The sequence below is a fragment of the Carcharodon carcharias genome, chromosome 1 (assembly GCF_017639515.1).
Source record: "Carcharodon carcharias isolate sCarCar2 chromosome 1, sCarCar2.pri, whole genome shotgun sequence".
NCBI classification, from domain to species: Eukaryota; Metazoa; Chordata; class Chondrichthyes; order Lamniformes; family Lamnidae; genus Carcharodon; species Carcharodon carcharias.
In genome coordinates, this window is record NC_054467.1 from 187,548,614 (window position 1) to 187,573,907 (window position 25,294).

The 25,294-nt window shown below is 39.6% G+C and overlaps 1 protein-coding gene across 2 annotated transcripts in view; it reads right to left on the minus strand.

The window, feature by feature from the left end:
• Positions 1-6,020: 6,020 nt before the first annotated feature.
• Positions 6,021-25,294, minus strand: part of tars1 (threonyl-tRNA synthetase 1) — a 39,618-nt gene continuing 20,344 nt past the window's right edge. For both annotated transcript variants that reach the window (XM_041188182.1, XM_041188174.1), the window contains exons 11-19: positions 23,564-23,730; positions 22,052-22,214; positions 20,839-20,976; positions 20,658-20,735; positions 20,470-20,570; positions 19,053-19,157; positions 17,813-17,885; positions 7,858-7,972; positions 6,021-6,439 (exon numbers count right to left, since the gene is read on the minus strand). In XM_041188182.1, the coding sequence (XP_041044116.1) occupies positions 6,291-6,439; positions 7,858-7,972; positions 17,813-17,885; positions 19,053-19,157; positions 20,470-20,570; positions 20,658-20,735; positions 20,839-20,976; positions 22,052-22,214; positions 23,564-23,730 (1,089 nt within the window). In that variant the 3' untranslated portion in view covers positions 6,021-6,290. The remainder of the gene's footprint in view (positions 6,440-7,857; positions 7,973-17,812; positions 17,886-19,052; positions 19,158-20,469; positions 20,571-20,657; positions 20,736-20,838; positions 20,977-22,051; positions 22,215-23,563; positions 23,731-25,294) is intronic.

Consider the following 25,294-nt stretch of genomic DNA (forward strand, 5'->3'; position numbering starts at 1 on the left):
TGAAGTTTAAAAGGTCAAGAGGTGATTCGATTGAAACATATAAGATCCTGAGAGGTCTTGACAGGGTGGACGTGGAGAGGATGTTTCCTCTTGTGGGAGGATCTAGAACTACGGGTCACTGTTTAAAAATAAGAGGTCGCCCATTTAAGACAGAGATGAGAAGAAAGTTTTTCCCTTAGAGGGTAGTAAGTCTTGGAACTCTCTTCCTCAAAAGGTAGTGAAAGCAGAGTCTTTGAATATTTTTAAGGCAGAGGTAGATAGAGTCTTGATAAGCAAGGGGGTGAAAGGTTATCAGGGGTAGGCAGGAGGTTACAATCAGATCATCCATGATTTTATTGAATGGCAGAGCGGGCTCAAGGGGCGAGCGAGTGACCTACCCCTGCTCCTAATTTATTTGTTTGTTGATTTGTTTATTAATGATCCATAATGACTGGTAGAAAATTGCTAGTGTGGCATCTGTCACAGCCACATAAAAAGTGATTCCTCAAAGTGGTCTGTGAGCTAAGAATTTGTATGTAGCCCCCTTTTAATTTGGCTGGCTCAATTTAAAGGAACCCAGCAGACAAGCTTTAGTCTTAATAGATAAGTTATTTATTATAAAACTATTACTTAAAGCTACTTAAGAAATAAGTGATAAAGTTACTAACTAACAAACAAATACAAAGATTAAGTATCTTTTTTATCTTTTTCTGCTTTTAAAGATGAGATTTCAAATCAGTCTTTTTGAGATATCGTTGTGGGCCCGTTGTTTGAGTTCCTTGTTTCCGAAGTCAGTGGATTGAAATTTGTGGTTCAGTTTAGCTGCTGCAATGGCTTCTGCAGTCAATTAGTCAGTGGGTGTTTGCCTTCAGGTGGGCTCAGCAGGTCAAGCAGATTTTGGGAGAGGTTTCTTGTTCGTCACTTGTTCTGCAGTTACACCACGATTGCCTGGACTCTTTCGGGAGAACAGCAGCTGATTTTTAAATCCATTACTCTTTGACTGTTGGTGGCAGAGAGAAAACCTCTCTGATCTCTCTCAGAGCTCTTCTTAGGGATTCCTGGCTGTTTCAGCTGAGAGCTATGTGTTGCTATTGTCTCTCATGCTGCCAATCAAGATGGCATCTAACAGCCACTTTCATACAGTTCAAAAAACACAAAAATGGCTGTTACATTAATTTCTAGGAGACATTATTTCATCAAGCAAAGTTAATTACATTGTGGTCCTTTAAAGTCCCTTCTGGTCTCCTATTATTTCAGAAGCCAAGGGGTTTTCACACATTTTTAGAAGATACAGTGGACATCCCTGGAGACATATTTTGCATTTTAAAGACTCTTCGTAGCCAGTTCTACAGATATGTCTGACAAGGTTTGAACACAAAGGTGCCATGTTGTCTGTCCATATTTCCATTTGAAAAAGCTTTTTAAACACAATGTGAAGGTTTGAAAATAGAAATGGGCCTTTAAACAGTTGTCCTTAAAATCTGTGATATCATAATTACACATACATGAATTAATATGAGATAGAATCTTTGTTGGAGTCTTAGATGAAAACTTGTCAGACCTCTTGCAGTCAAGGGATGATTTAACACTAATCAAGGGATGACTTAACACTAACCAAGGCCCATTCAGTTGACCAGGCAAGCTGAGGTTAGAAAACAGAATCATTCAGTACTTCGAGGTGACAGGGAGACTCATTTACAAAGAAGCCCCGACTCCAGGAGTTTGTTGCGTTTCAGATTTAAAATGTGGTTGTGCAGACACAGGAGAAGTGCAATAGAGGGCACAACAACCGTCATAACCAAGTGTTATTGGAGTGGCAGGAAAAGGCAGGGTCAAAGTGGAGATTGTCCTGTCAAAACTACAGAGTACCATGTTTATAAGAAGATGGGTCATTTTAAAGCGTGTGTAATATCAATAAGTTTTCATTGCAGAAAATGAAAGTAAACCCCTCAAAGGTTAGCAAAATTCAACAAATTGAAGATGTCAATGATTTACAGGTGCTGTTCCTGGGCAAGGTTAAAGGCTCAATAGGAAGTTGTTGGAGTTCTCAAATTTTGGTTGACGGGCATAAAACATGTTTTAAACTGGACACTGGAGTTGGAGTTTCAGTTCTTTTTGACACTGAACATGGTTGGAGCGAGATCTTCACCCATCAAGTGTACAACTCCATGGACCAGGAGGCATATAACTTAAAGTTATGGGACAGATGACTGCAACATTTCAATATAAAGAGTGGAGAATCACTAAAAGCTTATACGTAATCCAGAACCTGGATTGTTCACTTTTAAGTAGAAGAACTTGTACTAATTTACAACTGATCTACAGAGTGGAGGAATTAGAAAATCAAGAGCAACCTAAATTTTTTGGCTCTGAAGAAGTCATAAGGACTCAAAATGTTAACTGTATTTTTTCTCCACAGAAGCTGTTAGTCCTGCTGACCTTTTCCAGCATTGTCTGTTTTTGTTTCAGATTTCCAGCATCTGCAGTATTTTGCTTTTAGCTAAAGTTTTTGGAGCTTGATTTCCATAATTGTTCAAAGGGCTTGGGAAGTTGAAAACAGTTTTTCACATCATCTTAAGTCCTGAAACAAAGCCAGTGTGTTTGTTTACACGAAGGAAAGTTCCTCACCATTTCTGCAGCAGGTAAAGCAGGAAGCCGAATCAATGTTATGACAAGGAGTAATCTTACCTGTAACAAACCTGCAAGTCGATGTTCAGGTATGGTTCCGTTGAAATGAAATGAATCACTGAGAACCTGTATTGATCTCACTGTTGAATAAAGCTGTTGAAAGGGAAATTCAGCCAATGTCATCTGTGGATGAGAATCTGGGAAAGCTGGGAAAGAGTTCAATCTTCATTAAGCTAACAAATAGTGACTTTTGGCAGTTACCCTTAGATATGGAATCCAAGTTATTTAAAGCTTTATATCCACCATTTGGGAGATATTGCTTTAACAGATTACCTTTTGGTATCACATCTGCACCTGAAATTTTTCAGCAAACCATGACATGTAGCTTGGAAGGATTGGAGGGAGTACTTTGCCATATGGATGATGTCCTAATCCATGGCAGCATTACAACTGAGCATGATGCCAGAGAACTGTGCTACAACATATACAAGAAGCGGGACTTACCCTTAATAACAAATGAGTTCTCACAATCGACAATTAAATTCCTAGGGCATATTGTACATGTGTCAGGGGTCAGAGCGGATCCTCAGAAAACTAGAGTGATCAAAGAATTTCTCCTCGAAATGTCAGAGCTCCAGTGATTCATGGGGATGATGAATCAAGTGGGGAAGTTCTTAAACTGGTTCATTCATGTTTGTTAAGTTGGGTGTCAGCTGCTAAATCTGGGCCAGGCTTGGTGCTGTGAAGAAGCCCAACAGATGTTATTTGTAAGGATCACGGAAATGTTAATATCACCAGACATATTGGCTGATTTTGATCCAGAACTGCATACAATTGTTGCCGCAGAGTGTTGGTAAACATAGACATAGGTGTACTACACATCTCGTTCTTTGACCAAAACAGAACAAAGGTATGCAGTTATTGAAAAATAAATCTTAGCTGCTACCTGGGGGGCTTGCAATAAGTTTGCAGACTATGTCCTGGGTCTTCAATTCACAATTGAGATTGACCACAAACCTCTGGTTACACTATTGAATGCAAAGGAATTAGCAAAGATGCCCCCAAGGGTGCCAAGATTTTGTATGAGGCTGATGAAATTTGATGCTACAACTGAGTATGTGCAAGGGAAGAAACAGACAACAGTGGATACATTGTCGCATATTCCTGTAGCGAGGCTGGAACAATGGGATGTACATTTTGTTGAAGACGTGTAGACTTTTACTTCATTAATGACTAAATATCTGCCAGCTACAACACTCCGCTTGAGAGATCAGAAATGCACATATGTCAGACAAAGAATGTGCTCAAATCCGTGAGTACTAAAGCAGAGGATGACCAGGATATACACTACAAAATCCTATTCTAAGGCAATATTTTGAGCAAAGACGACACTTCAATGTTGTGGATGACTTGCTGATTTATGATGAGAGACTGGTGATACCCAATTTCCTACAACTTGATATATTTCAGAAGTTACACCAAGGTCACGTGAGTATTACAAAGTGTTGTGCCAGAGCAAGTAATTCTGCCTGGTGGCCAGGGCTCTCCAAATTTAGAAGAGACAATATCCAATTGCATCACATACACTATCCATCAGCAGGAGCAGAGGGAACCACTGATGGTATGTATTCTCATTTCCTTCCAGACTGTGGGAACATCTCCAGATGGATCTTCTAGCTCAGAGGGAACATTGTTTTGATAGCGGTTGACTACTATTCAATGTGGATAGAGGTAAAACATCTACATGGTCATACATCTAAGGTTGTCATTGCATCGTTGAAAGAAATTCCTCATCATTTCAGACAACTGCCCACAGTTTGCCAATGAATACTTCAGGGAATTGACTGAATCTTATGATTATGTCCACACACAACTAGCTCACCGAGATATTTGCATGCTAATGGTGAGGTCAAAAGTGGAGACAGTAAAGGCTTTATTAAAAAAGAACAATAAAAATAGCCTGGCACTGCTAAGCTATTGTTCTAAAATAAAAACAGAAAATGCTGGAAAAACACAGCTGGTCTGACAGCATCTGTGGAGAGAGAAACAGAGTTAACGTTTCGAGTCTGCATAACTCTTCTTCAGAGCTATCATTCTTCCCTGCTCCAGAATAACCTGGCTCCATGCAAGCTTTTAATGGGAAGGCAGCCAAGGACTCAATTTCCTACTCTTCCGCGCACAGCAGCAGATTTGGACAAGGTGAGGAAAAGGGAGGATGAGTACCATTCGAGTCAAACATGGAACCATAATAATTGCCACAAAGTACACAAACTACCAGACCTCCAGCCTGGAAAATCAGTGTGGATTTGTGATAAAGCTCATCAAGGCCAAGTTTTTGAGAAAACACCACATGTGCGATCCTATCTTGTGGAGATGGAAAAATAAAAGGAATTGGAGTGCACTAGTTTCTACAAGGTGACCTACAGAGTTGACCAGTTCTTTAGGAGACCTGGAAGACAGCCTGGATGGTGAACTGGTATCCTCTGACAATTCTCATTCTGCCCAACATGGTCCAAGAGAATGCATGGAGAGCTTGAATTCACAACCTCCTCTGAGGGAATTGAGAACATGCTCGAGTAGACTGGTGAAATCGCCACAGTGGTTGTCTCTATGAATCAGAGATGAAGTCAGAGACATGGGGGGAAGATGTAGTGTAAAGGGTTAGTGTGAATATGTAAATGAGACAGCTCATATCATCTTAGGGAAGTGATGTAAGGTCACATGACTATCACGATTGGGTTCATTCTTGCAGCCTTGTGGCAAGGATGAAATCTAATTCTAGATGTATTCTTTGTTATGCTTTGAATAAAGTTGATGTTAAACCCTGCCTCAGAAGACTCCAACGATAGTTATTATCACCTCAAACACAAGAACATTAGAGATTTCAGCCAACCTGACCCTAATTTAAAAATGGGAGAGGGTGGGGGCTAGTGGTTAACTCCCACTACAGGATATAAATAGACTTCTTTCCCTTGTACTTCAGCATTTCCTATTGGAAGCAAAGGTTGTAAATCTCATGGGTTTGAGGCAAGAATAATAGTGCCAGTGTAAATGCCACTTACTGATCTGGAGATGGAGTATGGTACAGGCTGAAATAATGGCATTGCCAGGCAACACCTGACAACTTGCATGTTGAGAAAAGCAATAGTTTTTGCTGTTTGAGATTTTTTTTTAAAAAGTAGCCTTTTGGTTTTTAAGCAGATTTGAAAATAAAATCTCGTGGCAACTCAATGGCACCAGGCTGACATTTTCCTTAAGATTATGAACTTTACTTGGACATATGAAGAACATATACTTAGACGACCTTGAAAAATATCTCTTTATAACAAAGGAAAAAGGGGAGAACTCAATTTACTACTGGAATATAAACTGATCCCATTTTTGCACAATGCATTTTATAACAAGAATCAATGTTGAGGGAAATTATTTTATTAGGTGCCTTTGCTCCTACTCCAATTGTGAATCCTAATATTTGTTAAAAATACAGATATATGAATTACAGAAAGAAACCTACAAATGAAGTTTTGAAGATGTACTTTCAAAATCATTTTGCATGCAAGAAATTGCCATTATACATAAATTGAAACAATAACTTTAATTCTTAACCTACAACTCACATTATTGACCATTTTGTGCAGACAGAAATTTTGAGATTGCCGCTTGGAAATGCCATTGTTAGATTTTCAGAACTCCTCTTCAGCATGTTTACTTCTGGATTTCTTGTGCTGTAAAAGCCTCTGGATGGTTTCAGATATTGTGCGTTCTCCATGCACCTTGTTGTCTCTTGTACGCACATTGACTGTTTCGCTGCTCTTCTCTTTTTCACCAACCACTGCAAAGGCAACAACATATTTTCAGTACATTCTAGCAATTAATCAGGAAAAACAAAATCAGTTAAAAAGATTCCAACAAAAAGTAAAGTTGTATATAAAGGTAATGTGATAATGCTTTGGAATTACTGTCAGAAATGTTGATAAAGTAGATGACCGGTACCAGATACAACTAGCTGATGTATAAGAATGATTCGCTGTCCTTTTTCTTCTTCCCAACATGGCAGTATCTGAACGCCTCTTGGCATGACTGAAGTCAGTATTAATTTGCACTGTGCCTTGGCGTGGCGGAGTATTTATTTAAGAAAGTTACATTTGTTACTTTAATCATGGCTAAAGAAATGACAATTCCCCCCCATTCATAGTATTATTTTAAACACTAACCAGTTTCTGTTTCAGGGTATGGTTTTGCTTAATTAAAATGCTGAAAATATTCCATCCACTCAATTTTGCAGAAATGCTTCAATTTAAATAGGTTAATTAACAATCATAATGGGTATTTATTTTTATTCACTAACAAGACATTTATCGTCTATCTCCAATTAGGCTACTTCAGAGGGGAATTAAGAGTCAACCCCATTGACGTAGCACTGGAATCACATTGGCTAGACCCAGCAAGGACAACCAGTTTCCTTTCTTTAGGAACTAGAGATAGTTTTAAGTAATTTATGGGTGTTAGGAATGAGAGAGAGATTTAAGTTTAGTTTATATGTTTTATTTGTGTGTTAAGAAAGGTGGAACCTGGCTTTTAGTTTTCTGAGAGATGGGGCCACGAAGTTTCTAGGCCCTGTTTGAATACATTTTTAATGAGATTTTAGACTCTTGAAGTGAAGAGCTGCGTGACCAGGGAGGGTTAGTGACTTAGGGAAGTTAAACAATCACATAGGTAGAAATAAATGTTATTTCTGTGCAACTGAACAACAGGGGCCCAGAGAGGGATACCCACAGAGACAGGCAGGAACAGAAAGTAGATTTTTAGTCAGTTGTTATGAGTATACCACAGGATGAAGACAGAAAAGTTTAAGGCTCTCTCTCTCTAGCTGGAAATGTTGCCACACTGTTAAGGAACTCACATATATTGCTTGAAAGTTAAAGTAATAGTGAATTTAGAGTGAGTTTTCTGGATATCTCAGGGGAGATACCAACTGTGGAAGAGAAATTTCTTTGCAACTGAACCAGCTCTACCCTGGGTGTGGAAATGATGGTACAGCTTCACTGGAGCGTTGGGCTTTTCTCCTCACCTTCCCCACTGGATAGCGGTTAAACATTGAGCCAATTGTAGCACTAATTATTTCAAGAGTCGAAAATTAAATCCAAACCAAACAGCATAAGATAGACATTGTTCAAAGTAATTAAAAAGATTTCACATTTCTTTCAACCCATCTCAACAAACAATCTAAAAAAGATTGCCGAAGCTTACCAAGGATGAAGTTATATTGGGCGAGTTGTGCATTTCGGATTTTCTTGTTCAGTGTGCATCCTTGATCAAGGTCAACATCACTCATTAACCCAGCTTCATGAAATTGCCGTTGAACCTAGTCATATGAATTTATAAAAAGAAACACCCTTACTGAAAATGTTTATGAAGTTAAAGTTTTAAAATAACCAAAAAACCTCAAGTGGCCATGACTTCACTTCCAATGGAATAAAATCAATATGATCACTTGCTATAAAATCAGAACACACCAGAGGTAAATTTGGAAACTGATTACCTGACAGGAATTGCGATTGATAAATTTCTCTTCTACATGAGAAAATCCAGAGTGAAAAGACCATTTAATTCATCAAGAGTCATTTTATCACAATCACACCATTTGTTAATGTTAATTAATTTCCTCAAAGTCCTCAGAAGAATCAAGTGGCGATGTTAAACATCTCTAAACTCCAAATCCTCTTCTCACTATGTCTTTCAAATGTAAAAAAAAGCATACGAACATACGAATTAGGAACAGGAATGGGGCATTTGGCCCTTCGAGGCTGCTCCGCCATTCAATATCATGGCTGATTTGACTGTAACCTCCTGCCTACCCAAGATAAACTTTCACCACTTGCTTATCAAGGATCTATCTACCTCTGCCTTGAAAACATTCAAAGACTCTGCTTCCACTGCCTTTTGAGGGAAGGAGTTCAAGGACTCACTACCCTCAGAAAAAAATTCATCTCATATGTTTTAATTGGGCAATCCCTTATTTTTTGAAAAATGACCACTAGTTCTAGATTCTCTCACAGGAGGAAACATCCTTTCCACGTCTACCCTGTCAAGACCCCTCAGAATCTTATATGTTTCAATCACATATCCTCTTACTCTAAATTCTAGTGGATACAAGCCTAGCCTGTCCAATCTTTCCTCAGGCAACCCACCCATTCCTGGTATTTGTCTAGTAAACCTTCTCTGTACTGCTTCTAATACATTTACATCCCTTCCTTAAATAAGATTCAATGAAGAGTGCAGAAGGGCATGCTAGGAGCAGCACCAGGCATACCTAAAAGTGAGGTGTAAACCTGGTGAAGCTATAACACAGGACTACTTGCATGCCAAACAGCATAAGCAGCAAGTGATAGACAGAGCTAAGTAATCCCACAACCAACAGACCAGATCCAAGCTCTGCAATCCTGCCACATCCAGCTGTGAATGGTGGTGGACAATTAAACAACTCACCAGAGGAGGTAGCTCCACAAATATCCCCATCCTCAATGATGGAGGAGCCCAGCACAGCAGTGCAAAAGATAAAGCTGGAACATTCGCAACAATCTTCAGCCAGAAGTGCCAAGTGGATGATCCATTTCAGTCTCCTCCAGAGGTCTCCAGCATTAAAGATGCCATCTTTAGCCAATTCAATTCACTCCACGGGATATCAAGAAACGGCTGAAGGCACTGGATACTGTAAATGCTATGGGCCCTGACAATATTTCGGCAATAGTACTGAAGACTTGTGCTCCAGAATTTGCAGCGCCCCTAGCCAAGGTGTTCCAGTACAGCTACAACACTGGCATCTACCTGGCTATGGGGAAAATTGCCCAGGTATGTCCTGTACACAAAAAGCAGGACAAATCCAACCCGGCCAATTACCACCCCAACAGTCTACTCTCCATCATCAGTAAAGTAATGGAAGGGGTCATCAACAGTGCTATCAAGCGGCACTTGCTTAGCAATAACCTGCTCACTGATGCCCATCTTGGGTTCCGCCAGGGCCACTCAGCTCCTGAACTCATTACAGCCTTGGTTCAAACAAACTCCGCTGGTTAGAGTCATACCTAGCACAAAGGAAGATGGTTGTGGTTGTTGGAGGTCAGTCATCTCAGCTCCAGGACAACACTGCAAAAGTTCCTCAGGGTAGTGTCCTTGGCCCAACCATCTTCAGTTGCTTCATCAATGACCTTCCTTCCATCATAAGGTCAGAAGTGGGGATGTTTGCTGATGATTGCACAATGTTCAGCACCATTCGCGATTCCTCAGACACTGAAGTAGTTCGTGTCCAAATGCAGCAAGAAATGGACAATAACCAGGCTTGGGATGACAAGTGGTGAGTAACATTCACACCACATAAGTGCCAGGCAATGACCACCTCCAACAAAAGAGAATCCAACTATCGCTCCTTGATGTTCAATGACATTACCATCACTGAATCCCCCACTATCAACATCCTGAGGGTTACCATTCACCAGAAACTGAACTGGACTCAGCATATAAATACTGTGGCTACAAGAGCAGGTCAGGAGCTAGGAATCCTGCAACAAGTAACTCACCTCCTGACTCCCCAAGGCACAAGTCAGGAATGTGATGGAATACTCCCCACTTGTCTGGATGAGTGCAGCTCCTACAACACTGAAGAAGCTGGACACCGTCCAGGACAAAGCAGTCCACTTAATTTGCATCACATCCACAAACATTCACCCTCTCCATCACCGGCGCACAGTAGCAGCAGTGTATACCATCTACAAAATGCACTGCAGCAATTCATCAAGGCTCCTTAGATAACACCTTCCAAACCCATGACCACTACCACCTAGAAGGGCAAGGGCAGCAGATAGATGGGAACACCACCACCTGGAAGTTCCCCTCCAAATCACTCACCATCCTGACTTGGAAATAAAACGCCGTTCCTTCACTGTCACCGGGTCAAAATCCTGGAATTCCCTTCCTAACAACACTGTGGGTGTACTTACACCACATGGACTGCAGTGGTTCAAGAAGGCAGCTCACCACCACCGTCTCAAGGACAACTAGGGATGGGCAATAAATGCTGGCCCAGTCACCGAAGCCCACATCCCGTGAATGAATAAAAAGTACTGCATACAGTACTCCAGATGTCATCTTAGCTGTGTCCTGTACAATTGAAGCATAACCTCCCTACTTCTATATTCAATTCCCCTCACAGTAAAGGTTAACACTCTTCACTTTCCTATCTGATTGCTGTACCTGCATACTAGCCTTTTGTAATTCATGCACTGGGACACTCCGATCCCTCAATGCCAGATCTCTGCAATCTCTCACCATTTGGATAATATGCTTCTTTTCTTATTCTTCCTACCAAAATAGACAGTTTCACATTTTCCATTTGTCAGATCTTTGCCCACTCGGTTAACCTAAGTTCCCCTGTAGCCTCCTCATGTCCTCTTCACAACTCACTTTCCTACCTAACTTTGTATCATCAGCAAATTTAGCAACTACACCTTCAGTCCCTTCATCTAAGTCATTTATTTAAAAAGTTGAGGCCCCAGCACTGATCCCTGTGGCACACCACTCATTACATCCGGTCAACCAGAGAAAGACCCATTCTTGCCAACTTTTTCATGTTAGCTAACCAGTCTTCTATCCATGCCAATATGTTTACCCTCTACACCATGGGCTTTGATTTTCTGTATTAACCTTTGAAGTGGCGCTTTCAAATGCCTTCTGGAAATCCAAGTATCTTCACTGGTTCCGTTCATCCATAACACATGTGATTCCTTCAGAAAAACTCCAATAAATTGGTTAAACACAATTTCCCTTTCACAAAACCATGCTGACTCTGCCTTATTACCTCGAATTTATCTAAGTGCCCTGCTATAACATCTTTAATAATATTCTTTAATATTTTCCCCTATGACAGATGCTAAGTTAACTATCCTGCAGTTGCCTGCTTTCCGTCTCCCTCCCTTTTTGAATAAAGGCATTACGTTTGCTATTTTCAATTCTAATGGCACCTTCCACGAATCCAAGGAATTTTGGAGAATTAAAACCAACGCATCAACGTTTTTCACTTGCCACTCCTTTTAAGATCCAAGGATGAAGTCCATCAGGACCTAGGAATTTGTCAGCCTGCAGCTCCAACAATTTGCTAAGTACCAATTCCCTGGTGATTGTAATTTTGAGTTCCTCTTTCCCTTCCATTTCCTGACTTACAGCTATTTCTGGGGTGTTACTTGTATCTTCTATAAAGACCAATGCAAAATACCTGTTCAATTAATCTGCCACCTCTTTATTTTCCATTAAGTCCCCAGACTCACTTTCTGTAGGACCAACACTCACTTTGTTAACTCTTTTCTTTTTTAAGTATCCATAGAAACTCATACTATCCATCTTTATATTACTAGCTTGCTTTCTCTTGTACTCTAATTTTTCCCCCTTATTAATCTTGTCATTCTTTGCCGTTTATATTCTGCCCAATCTTCTGACCTAACCATCTTTGTGCAATCGTATGCTTTTTCTTTAAGTTTGATACTGTCTTTACCTTTTTTAGTTAAAAACGGATGGTGGGTCCTCCCCTTGGAATTTTTCTTTCTCATTGGACCGAATCTATTCTGTGTATTCTGAAAATCCCTTTAAATGTCTGCCATTGCATCTTTATTGACCTATCCCTTAACCTCATTTGCCAGTTCACTTTAGTTTGCTCTGCTTTAATTCCCATATAATTGCCCTTATTTAAGTTTAAAATACTAGTCTTGGACCCATTGTTCTCCCTCAAACTGAATGTAAAATTCAATTATATCATAATCGGTGCTACCCAGGGGCACCTTCACCATGAGATAATTAATTAGTCCCATCTCGTTACAGAATACCATGTCTAGTATAGCCAGTTCTCTGGTTGGCTCCAAAATGCGCTGTTCTAAGAAGGACAAGGGCAGCAGATAGATGGGAAAACCATCACCTAGAAGTTCCCCTCCAAGTCACTCAACATCCTGACTTGGAGATATGACACCATTCCTTCACTGTCACTGGGTCAAAATCCTGGAACTCCCTTCCTAACAGCACTGTGAATGTACCTACAACACATGGACTGCTGCGATTCAAGAAGGCAGCTCACCACCACCTTCTCAAGGGCAACTAGGGATGGGCAATAAATGAGTCAGAGTCATAGAGGTCTACAAGACAGAAAAAGGCCCTTCAGCCCATCGGGTCTGTGCCAGTCAAACAAATACTTAACTATTCTAATCCCATTTTCCAGCACATGGCCCATAGCCTTGTATGCCATGGCATTGCAAGTGCACATCCAAGTAATTCTTAAATGTTATGAGGGTTTCTGCCTCTACCACCCTTTCAGGCAGTGAGTTCCAGATTCCCACTACCCTCTGGGTGAAAAAATTCTTCCTCACATCCCCTCTAAACCTCCTACCCCTTATCTATGCCCCCTGGTTATTGATTCCTCGACCAAGGGGAAACGTTCCTTCCAGTCTACCCTATCTGTGCCCCTCATAATTTTATACACCTCAATCATGTCCCCCCTCAATCTCCTCTGCTCCAGGGAAAATAACCCCAGTCTATTCAATCTCTCCTCATAACTAAAACTCTCCAGCCCAGGCAACATCCTGGTAAATCTCCTTTGCACTCTCTCTACTGCAATCACATCCTTCCTATAATCCAGATTCCAGAACTGCACACAATACTTTAGCTGTAGCCTAATGTTGGCCCAGCCAGTGAAGCCCACATCCCATGAATGAATATAAAACTAACCTGAAAACATTCTACGAACTCATCTATGCTACCTATGCACATCTGATTTTTCCAGTCTAAATGTAGATTAAAATCTCCAATGATTATTCCTGTCTTTCTGGCAAATTCCCATTATCAATTCCTTTATACTCTGTCCTACCATGTAGTTATAATTAGGGGACCTGTACACCACTCCCACTACTGACTTCTTGCCTTTATCCTTTCTTATCTCAACCCATACTGCTTCAATGTACTGGTTTCCTGAACCTTGCTAATACCATCAGAACACACAAGAGATAAACTGAATAAGCTTGGAAAAATAAATAAATATATAGTTGGTTGAGCTTTCCATCAAAAAGACTACAACAGTACAGTAAGTCCTTACTTAATGTCATTTTACATTGTTTCACTTTAATGTCATTAATCAAGTGGTGTCAGTGTATTCATTTAATGTTGCCAGTTTCACTTAAAAAGTTTTTGCCACAGACATCCTCTTCTGTGGTCTATATGCTCACATGACTTTTCACAGAGCACTTCCGCCCTTGTCCTCAGTCCATGTTACCCCCACTCCTGGCATTGATGTTACCCCTCTGCCTCCCTTGCCCCTGGTCTTACCCAAGTCCTTGGGATCTGTTCTTCAGTGGCTCCCAGCTTCTGGCTGCAGCTCTTGGCTTTGCTTGTGAACTCGCACTAAGTCCTGGGCTCCATCTAGTGACAGAAGCTGATCGGTACAGATAGCCGGGCGTAGCTGCTAACGGCACAGACTAACTTCTGTCACTAGATGGAGTCTGGAGAATCTAAAACAGGCTTGTCCAACTTCTCAATTGTGGGGGGTAGGTGGCATGTTTCAAAAATTCTCCCCCTCAAGGGGCCAATGAGCAAATTTCAGAAAGATAAAATTTGGCACAACTTTAAATTTAAATTTTAAAAAAACATAGGTTATGAAAGGAAACAATTTGCAGAGCAAAAAAAAGGCTAATAAATAAAGATGAATATTAGGGTGTCATATGGTGAGTGCGTGTCTGGCTCACTCCTAGTCACAGGGTGCTCACTCACTCACCCTTCCTCCCTCCCCCTCCAGCCCCCCCATACCCCCTCCTTGCCCTCTTACTCTTCTGCCTTTTCACGCCCTCAGTCTCCAGTCACTCTGTCACTCAGATGCCAGTGGGCCCCGCTCCTGCTGCCTCACGCACTGATCTGGCCCCAGTCTGGGCCCCACACTGGACTCCTGGGCCCTGCTCCCCAGCATCTCCACTCCCTGGGCCTGGCTCCCATCAGAAAGACTACAGCAGTACAGGAAGTCTTCATTAATATCGACTCACTTAAACGTTGTTAATGAAGTTGTGTCAGCTCCCTGGGCCCCAAACTCACCATTGCTGGTGTTCGCTGCTCTGCCAATCACGGATTGTTTCTCTCCAATGTTTTCTGCTGATAGGCTCACTAGAGAGCAGCAAACGTTGGAGAGAAACGCCTTGTGATTAGAGGAGCAGGCCTATGCAAAATCTTCCATTCAAACTTACATCTTTGACCGGCATTTTGAAAACTGGCTCCACAGGGCTTTGCGGGCCGCACGTTGGACTAGGCTGATCTAAAAGTACTTTGTACGGAGGTGAATACTGCAATTTTTAAAATGATTCTTTTTATATTTAATGATGTATTTTTTTTGCAAGTTATTTCAGCTAGGAATGCACCGTGCTGTACATGCATGGTACAGTATTACAACTTGTACATTGGACATTCCTCACCCAGAAAAATAACAAAGGAACCTATTTCTGTCTTTATCATTGATTCCTATGGGAGCTTATGATTCACTTAAAGTGGCAGCATTGAGGGTTTACTCGAAGGTCACAGCAACATACTGCAGAGTAAATGCAGCAAAGGCACAGTTACATCAGCTGTGAATGAGTGTAAAGAACATTTCAAGCACAAGTCCATTTTTATCATTTCAGGTTTGCACACAGTAAAACAACTTTTAGACTGGAGGTTTCCTGTTTGTCTCAGTTGCCATGGAATACTTCAAAGTAGCCAGCATCTGTTTGTATTAGATGGTATTTGCTGCTGCTGCCAACTATAATAGCTCTAGATGTTTACACTTCAGCTTTCAAATTACAGGATGTCCATTTTCCAACACACATTTCAATTTAATATCTGATAAGTCACAGAAATTTGACATACAGGTACACCAAGCAAATGATATGTTGTACTTCAGCCCCCTTGCAATAAAGGCTAAGTGTAAGGAAGTCTTGCTACAATTATATAGGGCTTTAGTAAGACCACACCTGGAGTAATGTGTAAGTTTTGATTGCCTTACCCAAGGAATGATACACATGCCCTCAAGAGTGTTTAACCATTGATTTCTGGGATAAAAGGGCTTGCCAATGAGGTGAGATCGAGTACAATGTGCCTATACTCTGAAGCATAAAAAATCTTAGAGGATTTAAAAGTGTAGGTAGATACTGAGAGATTGTTTCTCCTACTGGAGAGTCTGGAACCAGGAGTCACTGGGTATAATTTTTGTCTTCAGTTTGGGAACCATGAGTCAGGCCATTTCCTGAAATCATGATCCCAACTTCCTAAGGCAGTTCATTCACCCGGTATTTGTGTCTCCAGAAATGGTGAGGGCTGGAGTTGGGGTTGCTGCCTCCAAAAGCAGGCCCAAGGCAGCAACAGATTTGTGCAGATGGTCAGGCCGGCATGTTTGAAGGGCCATCTCTGTTTACCGTAACAGTGACCCAATGTGCCTCCACCCAGTTGTATTCATTGTTGTTAGGTCTTCTAGCCCTCACCCCCTTACCCACTCACCCAGTATGCACTAGCTATATAGATAAAAAAATAGATAAAAAAGACAATCAAAAATTCCTTCGAAAAAAGTGCCCCTCTGAAATTTTCATTAAAAACTGTCATACACAGGCAGTGAAAGTTCCATTGAAGAAACCTTTAATCCTCTTGACAAACTCTTAATCTTGTCCAAATAAACAAACAGGTATTGTAAAACCACTTCAAAGAAAGGTGAACTTTTTACAAGCTAATAAAACTCTCAAACAAAATTAGTGGCCTCCTTCAAGTTGTGTAACTTTAAGGCTGAATGTATTAGCGGCTCTTCTCAGCGAAGCATTCCTAAAAAGGCCATCTGGCAAAAACAGATGTCTGACCACCTGTACAGTCTGCTACTGTTATTACAGTTGCCAGATGGCCTCATTATGAATGAGGTTGAGCTCCAAGACTGACTAATGCATTCCTCCTGTGTGTGGCTGTTTGTTTGATCGACAGTTATATTAGCTTGTAATAATTTGGACAAGATTAAGAGGTGTTATGAGGATTTAAGGTTTCTTCAATGGAACTTTCAGTATTTGATAGTTTTGTGAGAATGTGGTATGAATGTGAATGTGAGTATGTTTTCAATGCAGTGATTGATCATAGGGCTCTGTCTTTAAAAGGTAAGAGACCATTAAATTGACCAGCATCGTGTTCAGTGTTAGGGGACAAAAATTCTGCCCATAGTCTCTGGATAAAGGGTCAGTCATTTAGAGCTAAGAAAAATTTCTTCACTCAGAAATACTCTAGCCCCGGGGGCTGTGGATGCTCATTAATTAGTATAATCAAAAACTTTCATCTATCATGAGAGAGATATATCTTTAGGCACTAAGGGATCTGGTAATAGGACAGGAAAGTAGAGCTGATCTACTGAGTTTAGCCATAATCTTATTTGAATGGTGAAGCGGGTTGAGGGGGCCATTTGGCCTATTCCTGTTTCATTTGTTCTTAAAAGTTTGGTCTTTGATTCCAAGCCTTTTTACCCAATAGTAGCAACAGTCTCACCTATCATGCGGAATGCATTAAATACCCAAATCTGAACTATTTTTAATATGCAGATAAAAATCATTACAGAGCTGAGAACTAGAGAATGGAATTATCAGACCAAAGTTCTTTTTAATCTCAGTATCCACACAATATAACTGCATTGCAACTCTATTTCACATTTATTTCAAAAATAAAAGCCAAAATACTTGAGGGTGGTAATTTAACTTGCTTAGTAAACCATGTACAGGACAAAAATAAAATCTATTAATAATCTCATGTACTAAGGAACATTTGGAATTCATGTGCTTTTATCCCACTTGTACACTGAAAGAAATATAACTTCTTTGCCACTCTCCTCACACCAACTCTCAGGCAAAATTGAAAGCTGCTAACCAGTTCCTTATCCCCTTGAGCTAGCCACATGAAGGCTCATCAGTTCACCTTGGATTCAACAACTCCATATTTCTTTCCTTTGCAAGAGGTTCCCAAGATTCTAATTACTTGCTTCAAGAACATGCCAAAGATAAAAACTCCACATGTAAACAATTACAAACATGAACCTGAATCCTACAAAAAGAACTATTGCTTGAACTTTGAACATTCACACATCTACTTCACAATATGGGGAACTATTTAACATTTGTAGCTTCACAGACTTTACCTTTTGTGCATATTCCTCACATGTAGGTCCCACAGGTACAACCATAACTTGACGAGGAGACAGCCAGAGAGGCCTACAATGTAGAAATGCAGCATATTTCAGATAACTGCAACACTGTACACTATTGCTTGAGTGCATGTTATTTGCTCTCAGACATTTATCAAAGTTGCTTAACAACGCTGATGCAGGTCAATTCTCCCACTCTGGAAAGAAAGAATTCAGAGGTCCCTCCAAGTAGCTCAGATGAAAATCAGGTACTCAATATATTGATGACAGTGCTATTCTGTGCATCACTAAATCAGAGGTGTGCAATCTTTTGGCGAAGCGGACGTGATCTACATGCCAGTTAACTTGAGTCAAGAAAATTCATAATCACAACATACTTTGGTTTACTGAGGCTAATTCCATTTTTATTATATGAGCTCCCAGGATATTTACTGATGTTTATGGATCATATTCCATGATTTTTACTTAGGTAAATGATAGTAACAATTTGATTCTGACATTTAAAGCATCTCATTTTGCATTTCTATTTTCCCTTCTCAAACAAGTGCTTTATGATTAAATGCAACATTTAACTCCTGATCAATTTTCTGATTTTTGCAGCGGTTACATCATACCATTTCCTCCTCATTCACTTCTTTTTGCCTGCTTTTTTAAAAAAAATTAAAATTACTCTTCTGGTCCCTCTGGTATGTGTCAATGTGATGACAGATTGTAAGGCAGCAACAACTGGATTCAGGCTGTTGGTTACACACAGCATCAAGGACCATGGAGTCAAGGGTAGTCTATTGGATTGACAGTGGTATTAACATGCTTAGGGACAGCACCAATGTAATTCTCTTCAATTACTCTTTTGAGTTGTTCCAAGGTTGTACGACCAAGTCCAGACAACTTTCATTATAGAACCACAGCTGAGGAGTTGAGCACATATCCAGGGTTCATCTCAAGTGACCCAAAAACAGGGACAGCTAAAAGTGTTGTCAGCTTCCTGTGTGAAAACACAGAACACTTCCAGCAGCACATTTTTATTCCCTACTGGGAGATCGGTTCCTGACATCAGATGGCTCTCAAATTGGTAGCTGCTCACTATAATACATTGGAAATCATGAAGCAGCCAACACGTGTGTATGTTATAAATAATACATATATATTTCTTAACACTTGTTTTGAAAGTTATGTGTATGTTAGCAACGCTTATGTAATCTAACTGAACACAGAAAATGGAGTTCTTGATTACCATTTGCCTCCATAGTTTTCAGTCAAAATTGCAATCATTCGTTCCACGGAACCCAGGATGGCACGGTGAATAATAACAGGCTTATTCTGGTCACCACCATCATGACTGTAAAATAAAATAGAACCATTTCAATACTTCTTGTATTTAACATGAATCTTACTAAATAAAACATTTTTTTAAGTAAGAGGAGGAATAATTAAATATGCTATGTAAGCTCTAAACAAAGACAAGCAATTGACTCATGATTACTGTCATAAAGGTTACAATAAAAGTGATTTTGGATATCTGTCCACACAATGACCGGTAAGAGGAGGTTTCAGGTTCTTATACAGGTTGCTAGATGGAGCAAGCCAGAATGCCAGATTGCTCTGAGGATGCAAGAAAAACATGCACATACACACTGTTTTGACTTACTTATATACCATTATAGAGCAGTGCAAAGTGTCCACAACTACAGGATAATAAGCTATAAAGATCAAAAAGAGTTAATCTTGGGAAAAAAACCTAAAAAATTTATAAATAAACCACTTATTTTTGTGTTGAACTTAACTAATCACCAAAATTACTCTCAAGAAATGAATTCCAGAATTGGAATTACCTTGATACAACCCTGAAACATTAATGTCAGTACAGTGCAAATCGGGTGTAAGATACACAACTCTTATTTCTGTTTGGCAGAGTATATGTTCCATCATGTAGCACCAAAATAGTAGGTACTTTCATTCATCTGCATCATATACATTTGGCTGAATAAAGTTCCACTGGAAAGAAAGAGGGGCAAGAGGTACTAAGGATTTAGGTACTGGTGAACATCAACCCTTTTCAGCATCTTATTTTATGAACACAGTTGTAAGTATTTACTGTTCAAATATTGTTCTGACCCTTCCTAAAACATTACTTGTAAAACCAAAGCTTCCTGACTGCAATTCTTTTTATTTGTTCACGAACCTTCACGGGCAATCAGAGATGGGCAACAAATGCTGGCCTCACCAGAAATGCTCATATCCTATCACCAAAAAAAAAAATTGCAGTCAGAAAGTTTTGGTTTTAACAAGTAAAATTGTTATAATAATGTTTGACCCCAATAAGTATAATTTTATTCCAGTTGATTGCACCCGTTTTCTGTTAAAAATCTGAAAATCAGATCCTTTTCATTAGATTGTGAAAAGGTAAAAAATTTGCTGGCAAACTTTCCCAGCATGTTAACATTGAGATTGCAGCACTAATATAATCAAACTCTATGGCTTAATTTCGCTACCATAATCAATGTTCATTTTCTCTATATTGTCTTACAGCAAAAGAAATGTACTCTTTAAAAAAGAAACAAGAATGCTAAATTGGTTTTAAATCACCAGTCAGACAGCTCAAAAATGAACATATTTCCTACTTGAAGTGCTCTTCATTTTAAGAGGCTTACCTCACATAGGTCAAGTTAAATCTGATGGGCAACTGGAAATCCAACTGAATTGTAGCACACTGATGATATCTACCAATAGCATCTTTGATTTTTATGTCAATCTGGAAGAATTTTTTTTAAAAAGATGTTAGAAACCTTGTGTTTGTCATATTAAGTGTTTCTGGTAGTATTACACTATTTTAAGTTACCTTCGGTCCATAAAAAGCACCATCACCAGGATTCAAGGTCCACTTCTCACCAAACTCATTGAGGCTATTTTCAAGTTGCTGGGGGGGTGGAGAAAGGGTTATGCGATTACTGGTCTGATTAAAAAATGCACAATAACATAGCATTAAACATCATCTAAACGTGTAGAGTAGGATTACTGACCTTCTCAGCTGTGTTCCAGACATGAATATCACCAAGAAAATTCTCCGGGCGAGTGGAAAGTTCAAGTTTAAAAGTAAATCCGAAAACATCATAGACAGCACGTAGGAAGTCAAGACAACCTTTAATTTCTGCTTCAATCTTGAGAAAAAACACAAAAGACATATTTCCAAAAAAAATTACTACCCTCCTTCTGTTTTTTTCCAGAATTCTTGGATATATAATAGTTTATGAATAAGAAGCAGATAAGAGTAACATACCATTTATTATATGACTAAAAAGATAAGCTAATTATTGCTGGCATTGTTAGAATTATGGCAGGGGAGGGTGAGAGAAGATACCTAATATTGGATTATTGATTCAGTTAAAGTATTCAGAGTGTTAGTACATTCAGAGTGTCAGTTTGTTTTTTTTAACGTGTGCATTTATTTCTACAGAAACAAAAATTCAATAATTCCAATAATTTGGGAGCAGGAAGAACCTCAGACAAACAAGACAGATCACACCAACTCTACTGACTAATTTACTTTTCTAAAAGCTGGATATAATTTCCAATGACATAACTTAATTTTAGAGTAAATGTTTTTCATACCAAATCAGTTCCAATTCTGTTATCTCAAGCATCAGGTGGAAAACAATGTTCTGTCTTGCACCACCATCACAACTTTCATATTATGCATAGTTTTCCCCTTTTCAGCTCACCAGAGACCTAGTCATCCACCCCCAATCTTGGGAGGTTCTTCTATGACCTCACATGCTTACAAAGAATACAAGTACTGTAGCAGTTTGTCATCTGATAGCTGGTACCCATCTCACTTATCTATACTATTTCCCTCTTCCTCTCTCTTTTGAGGCTCAAAATTCATTGTGCTGTAGATACTTTTCCTTGGTTGAAATCACTCATTGCACTGCCTTGCTCTTGGGCAAACTTCCCATCAAATTACTCTAGGTTTCAAGCAAGTGAATCAAATATCTTTCCTTCCCCCAGCCAAAACTCAAGCTTGGTGTAATCTAACTACTTATTCTAGATTAATCCCATCATTTCTTCCTCAACCTTGTTGGTGTCTTGCACTATTGACTTTGACCCCAGGTTTTTAAAAGCAAAACAAAACTTGTCAAGAAGTGACCAGAATCATACTGCAATCATCTCCAACAATCTCAAGTAACAGAACAACATATGTGAAACCTGAACAAGATGAATGAATCACAATTATACCTGCTCCATGGTACAGAAAATGTGGGCATCATCCTGCTGGAACCGGCGGACCCGAGTCAGGCCTGTTAATGCTCCAGACAGCTCATTACGATGTAGCACTCCAAAGTCAGCGTACCGCATTGGCAGCTCCCGCCAGGACCGTGGCCGATGGTCAAACATGAGGCTGAAATATGGAGAAATAATTATGAAAACATCTTGCATTTAAAATAAAAGTTACGCTCAACGTTAGTATTTTGATAAAACTCATGGAATTTTAACTAAGCGAAGCCTCTGAAACACCAGAATTGATCAAAAGCTAGTCAATGCAGAGTAAAACACCCCCAAGATAAAATCTTAAGTGCAGGGAAACAGGAAGGGATTAGGGAAGGTAATTCCTTTGGGGAAACTGGTACAAACACAAGGGCCAATTAGTCACTATCTGTTCAGAGTCAACAGGTTAAAATAAATGGAGGGAATGGAATACTGGAAAGGTTGGGTGGGGGCAAAGACAGACTCAAAGCAATGGATTTGGGGGCTGTTTTGAAAATAGACAGGAAGGTGGCAAGGGATAGAAAAACTAAGTTATATGACGGGTTCATTGCTTTACATATTAATCATTTTTTAAAAAAGGAATCACAAAAAATATTTCCTGTGCTCTAAATTTGACAAACTTGCAACAGTTTAGAACGATATCAGCTCTTGGTCAGAGGTAAAGAACTATTCTAAACTCTGTAGATGAAACATGATGTATGGACATAACATCAAAATCCTTTATAAAAAAAGTGTCTAAGTATTCCTTAGGCGTTTCTTCATTCCTCTCCCACAAAGGCTGGGTGAAGAAATCAGAAGTAAAAAGTGATTTTTGGGAAGGTGAAAAATAATGTAAACGCACACTAAAGAGATTCGCAACTACTGGGACAAACCCAACTCCACATTTAAGTGTGCCTTCTTCTACAGACTGCACTTGAAGTCATGCATATAAGTACACCATGGGAACTACACCATTGTGAGAAAACACTGCTTTAACAGAAAGGCAGGGAAAATTGGAGAGACTGAGATGTTCTTTATGACCTCTTACACCAGAATTACTAACTTTTTTAAAAAAGCCTTGTTGGGTTGTGGATGTTACTGGCAGGACAATACTTACTTACCTTTACATCATTACTCTTCAATTACATCCTTTTTTACCCTGAGAGTGTCAAGCACTTAGTGACAGACTCAAATCATATGAAGGCCAGACTAAATAAGGGTGACACTTTTCCTTTTCTGAAGGACATTAACAAATGAATTGAGTTAAGATAATTCAACAGTTTTCACACTCTGTCATTTTCCTGCGCTCGTCCCCAAATTATTAGTCCATCATGGTGGCATTTGACTTCTGGGTTGCTGGTCCAGTACCATAACCACTAGTCTATCACACCCTATAATTAATTAAGACTGAATCATAGACCTACAATGCAAGAGTCTCAGGAAGGCACTTAGAAAGTGGAAGAAAGCTGAAACGTTTGAGGTTTCAGGAATTCAATCACATACCAATGACCTGGGCAATTCATAGGTTTTAGGGCAAAGATTTCCTTCTCCACCTCAAAAGAGAACATGTTCTCACTGTAGTGCTGCCAATGCCCTGATGTTTGCCACAGTTTGTGGTTGTAAATGTTGGGAGACACCACCTCTGTAAAGCCTCTTTTCTTGTATTCACTCTAAAAGACACACAAATTCATAAATATATCAGTGGCCAAAGTTATAAATTTATTTTGATTAAAAATATGTATTAGCACCTAAACCTCAATTTGCAAAGCAGTTTGTTATCAGAAGACCTAAAACAAAGGCATCAGTGAAAACTTTACACTTTTCAACAGAGAAGATGTCATGCTGAACAACTTTGGCTTGCCTCTTAGCATTCATAGATATTCAACTACTAAAAGCAGCATGGAAGAAAATTGTCTATTCTCTCAACCAAGGAAATGGAACAACTAAAATCAGAGGCAAGAACAATGCTTTTCCAGTAAACATGCTGATACTGATGAATCATATAAAGTCCAGAAATAGTAATGCCAATAGAAAATATACAAGCATTTCATCAGGTGTTCATAATAAAGTATCATGTTACTTCTAGAGACAGAGGAGATAAAAGCACTCATTCCAGAAAGTGTACGGATCACGAAATCTATATAATAACTACAATACATCAGTACTATCTGGAATCACTTGTTCTTTTCCAACACCAGAAATTAAAGCAAAATTTAAAAGTATAAAACAAAGAGTTTACTACATAAAAAGGGCACCTTTATTGCATTCGTAAAATACACCAGTGTAATTTCCTCTAAAACTCGTCACTGATGTATCTTATTGCACATCTCACTGGTGGGAAGAGACAACATACAGTAAACTCCTTCATCCTTTCGCAATGAACTACAAACCCGTTTGAAAATGGCTGTCTATTGACCATGAATTTTCCATCATGATGTGACTTGAAGCATCCACATGGTGAATGACTAATTAGACTTAAGTTGCTCTAACATCCTCTTTTCCTACTTCCACTACATTGCTTCATGGCTCTTCCCAAACTCCTCCAGTACATAAATAAAAGCAAAAAACTGCAGATGCTGGAAATCTAAAACAAAAACAAAACGGAAAGGGGGTGGGGATGGAGGAGAGAAGATAGAACTCTCTCCTCCATCCCCACCCCCTTTCCGATTTTTCCCTCTCCTTTTTGTTTTATCCAATAATTTATATAGATTTTTCTTTTACCACCTACCTCCATTATTTTTAAGTGTATTTCCATCCATTGTTTTATCACTACCTTTTAGCCTATTTTGATCCCTTCCCCCCACCCCACCCCCACTAGGGCAATCTGTACCTTGCTCGTCCTGCTTTCTACCCCTAATTAGCACTTTCCTTTAGATAATATCACCACCTTCAACACCTCTTTGTCTTTTTGTCTGTGACATCTTTTGGTTATCTCCACCTATCACTGGCCCTCTATCCAGCTCTTTTGTTCCTCCCCTCCGACCAACAAGATTATATTTCACCTCTCTTCTAGTTTTACTTAGTTCTGTTGAAGGGTCATTCGGACTCGAAACGTTAACTATGCTCCTATCTGCAGATCCTCCAGTACATACTGTAAAAAGCCCACATTTCCTCCACCCATTTTTTTCCCCTTTAACTCCAAAATTTTTGCAAATCTTTCACAGGAAACTCAATTAATTAGTTTAATCACAGGGCAGAATTTTCGGGTCGTTGAGTAGGGGCAGGGCCGGCTTG